Here is a 3,363-nt window from a genome sequence, read left to right on the forward strand (position 1 = left end):
TGAGAGTATTTGACTTGTCAAGTCATAGTATTTTAGAAATGTCCTTAGCATTAACAACAATATACCTAATAGACTTAAAGTTATTTTTTTTTGGTTTGCTTCCCAACATTTAGAGAAGATTTCATTAAAACATTAAAAAGATAAGGCACATGCTTTGGCTAATAAAACTCTTCTTCTATTTTAAATGACTTTTATTTTTATTCATCTATTTTATTTTTTATAAATATTATTTTAGAAAAAACTTACCATAAAAACTTCTTAAATTGATATTCACCTAAATATTTAAATTATAATTAAGAAAATATTTATTAAAAATTAATAATTTTAATATGATTATTATTACATCAACTATTTTATATTTTAAATTTTTTAATATAAGATAATATTTTTTTCCAAATTATAAGTTCTCATATTATCAAATTTGATGTTTAAAATGCTATTGTTAGATTACTTTATATTTATTAAAAATATAGTGTTTCTAACCACTATTTTATATTTCTACATATGTTTTCTATTTTAAAATTTGTTAGTGATAAACAAGATTAATATAATATAGTAAATTACTCTGTTAAATAATTACTTAAAAAAGAGAAAAAGAAAAATATTCTACAGCTCAAGCATAACATAAAAGATTAGGGTTTTGTTCGTACCCTTACTCTTATCAGGCTTACCATTAGGGTTCCAAATAAAGATTTATGGTTTTTTCGCTTCGCTTAGAGGGGAGCGGGCGCCTAAATTTTTATCTCAGTGCAGCAGCTGCGTGATACCAAGCTTCCGATTTGTCGATAAGCCATGGCGACTCAGATGAGCAAAAAGAGAAAGGTATGCTTTTATTGCCAGCCCTTTGTATTGATTCACTGTGGTTGCATATATATCATCTACCCGGACGTTAAATCCTGTCTGGGCCTCAAATCGTATATTACACTATCATGTTTTTATCAGGAATTGTGATATCATTGTGAAAATTTTAGGGTTCTCGATCAGTCTTCCTTTCTAATGAGTTTTATGAATCTGGGTCCAGATCTGTTTCTATGCATTTGCTATAACTATTTCTGGGCATTAATCTGCAATGTGAGACCCTTATTTTGTTGGCAAGTAATTTAAATAGGAAACGTTTTCTACCGCTGATGTCTGAGAGTTTGTTTTATAAATGATATCTAAGTTTATTTGTATTCATTGCAATCTTCAAATAAATCATCTCTTTTTTCTTGTCAAGACAATTTGTTAATACTGCTTCGGTAAAATACGAGAAACTTGCTATGAAAATAAAGGTCAAATTTTAAGTGTCCGATCTACTGTAATCAATCAGCCGTTGCCCGGTAATAAGAAGAAAATTCACGGGAAATACTACAAAACGTATTTGGGTTTTAAGGAAATTCTCGTTTGTGGCACTGAATTATGTTTTCTCATTTTGCTTGCAGTTTGTTGCCGACGGAGTGTTTTTTGCTGAGCTGAACGAGGTTCTCACGCGTGAGCTTGCAGAGGATGGATATTCAGGTGTGGAGGTACGCGTGACTCCTATGCGTACAGAGATCATCATTCGGGCTACTCGTACCCAGAATGTTCTCGGTAAGAGGTTTATTGAAAAAACTGAGGCAAGTCAAGTTTTGTTTAATTACAATTTGAAAAACATAAATCTGAAATGTCTCAGGTGAAAAGGGGCGGAGGATTAGGGAGTTAACTTCCGTAGTTCAAAAAAGGTTCAATTTCCCAGAGAACACTGTTGAGCTTTATGCGGAAAAGGTGAACAATAGGGGCTTATGTGCAATTGCCCAAGCTGAGTCTTTGCGATACAAGTTGCTTGGAGGGCTTGCTGTCAGAAGGTAGAAATTATTAGCCTCTATAATCCTATGCAAATTGCCCTCTTTCCTGCTTGTGAAGGTTCAATTGTCAAGATAGTATAGGTTTGATTTTAAGCTAACTGTAAGATTGCAAATCCTGTAGGGCTTGTTATGGTGTGCTTAGGTTCATCATGGAAAGCGGTGCTAAGGGTTGTGAGGTACTTTTTTGCCTAGAGTAACAATTCACCCTCTGATGTTTAGTGTTTTTACCCATTGTTATCTAGAAAATGTTTGCAGACAGGCTCTAATTATTGGGCAATAATTCTCAGGTTATAGTAAGTGGCAAACTTAGGGCACAGCGTGCAAAATCAATGAAGTTTAAGGATGGATATATGATATCATCCGGTCAACCAGTCAATGAGTACATTGACAAGGCAGTCCGACATGTCCTATTGCGTCAGGTAAGAGTGGTTTTTATTGTTTTAAAGCCCTTGCTTGATGGATAAAGTGGCAAATCTGTTCTAGAAAAGTAATTATCTGAAATTTACATCTGTAATGTAATCTCTATGTTCAAATCAGATACCGTCTTAATCATCATGAGTTTGACACTGATTCCTGATTGGATTTTCTCATACATTAATCCCTAATTACACCTGCATATACTGTAAAATTTCTAGGTTTTTTAATATAAAAAAGACTTCTTTAATAAAGGCAGTTAGAAATGTTAGTTGGAACTGGATGTAATCTGTAAAGTTTATCTGGTAATTTGAAAGCTACTTTGGCACGAAAATTGAGTTACAAATGATCTGGGCTTTTTTGCAGGGTGTCTTGGGAATCAAAGTGAAGATAATGTTGGACTGGGACCCCAAGGGAAAGCAGGGTCCCATGACGCCACTGCCTGACTTGGTTACCATTCACACTCCTAAAGAAGAGGAGGAATTCGCCCTCAAACCCCAGCTTGGAAAAGAAACCGAAGTAATTGCGTAGGCAGCTTTGTGTAAATTGAATGCACTTCAATTTTGCATTATTGTGAGGTCTTTAGGTAGATCCAGAACTTAAAATATACTCTCAGGATATGGATGCGGATTGAAAATCAATGAGATCTGTTTAGGGTATTTATTTTTATTTTATCTTTATTCTTGTAGCATTTATGAAATGTTGTATTGCCGTCTTTTGATATTTTTGCAATCCTCACATTGTATGGGCTACCAACTTTGTTATTTGTTAAGAGAATTGAATTTAACACTTGGTTAAGTTGTTACCGTTTCTTTCCTTTTCTGTATGTCACTGTGTACGGTGAGTGCAGCACAATAAATGGAACAAAATTAATAATTGAGTGGATATGTAATCTATTGTTAAAAAATAGCTATGATCAATACCCAGGAAGTAATTTTCTTCAATACTAGCTATTGAAGATCTGTTAAAAATAAACAGCTTGTCATGATTTGGCTGAACATTATGCGGCTTCTCAGAGTCAAAGTTATGGATGGGTAGAAAGCTAGTTTCTGTTTGAAGAATGGGGTATTTCAGCATGCACAAAATTATTGTGTATAACCCCATGCACTTTAGGGAAGTTGGAGAC

At 33.8% G+C, this 3,363-nt stretch overlaps 1 protein-coding gene across 1 annotated transcript; it reads left to right on the forward strand.

Moving 5' to 3' along the window:
• The first annotated feature begins 654 nt into the window (after positions 1–654).
• On the forward strand, positions 655–3,042 carry LOC149540632 (small ribosomal subunit protein uS3x-like). Its single transcript, XM_089801724.1, has 6 exons — positions 655–822; positions 1,422–1,569; positions 1,652–1,823; positions 1,945–1,999; positions 2,111–2,242; positions 2,604–3,042. The coding sequence occupies exons 1-6, from the start codon at positions 793–795 to the stop codon at positions 2,766–2,768; spliced, it is 702 nt and encodes a 233-aa protein (XP_089657850.1). The 5' UTR covers positions 655–792; the 3' UTR covers positions 2,769–3,042.
• The last annotated feature ends 321 nt before the right edge of the window (positions 3,043–3,363 follow it).

Source organism: Cupressus sempervirens, chromosome 9, assembly GCF_028749045.1.
Source record: "Cupressus sempervirens isolate cs-2001-9-10 chromosome 9, ASM2874904v1, whole genome shotgun sequence".
Taxonomy (NCBI): domain Eukaryota; kingdom Viridiplantae; phylum Streptophyta; class Pinopsida; order Cupressales; family Cupressaceae; genus Cupressus; species Cupressus sempervirens.

Coding starts and splice junctions, on each gene's coding strand:
- LOC149540632 (XM_089801724.1), top strand. CDS start 793: ATGGCGACTCAGATGAGCAAAAAGAGAAAG. Junction 1,570..1,651: donor TCGTACCCAGAATGTTCTCG/GTAAGAGGTTTA, acceptor GAAATGTCTCAG/GTGAAAAGGGGCGGAGGATT. Junction 2,243..2,603: donor GACATGTCCTATTGCGTCAG/GTAAGAGTGGTT, acceptor GCTTTTTTGCAG/GGTGTCTTGGGAATCAAAGT.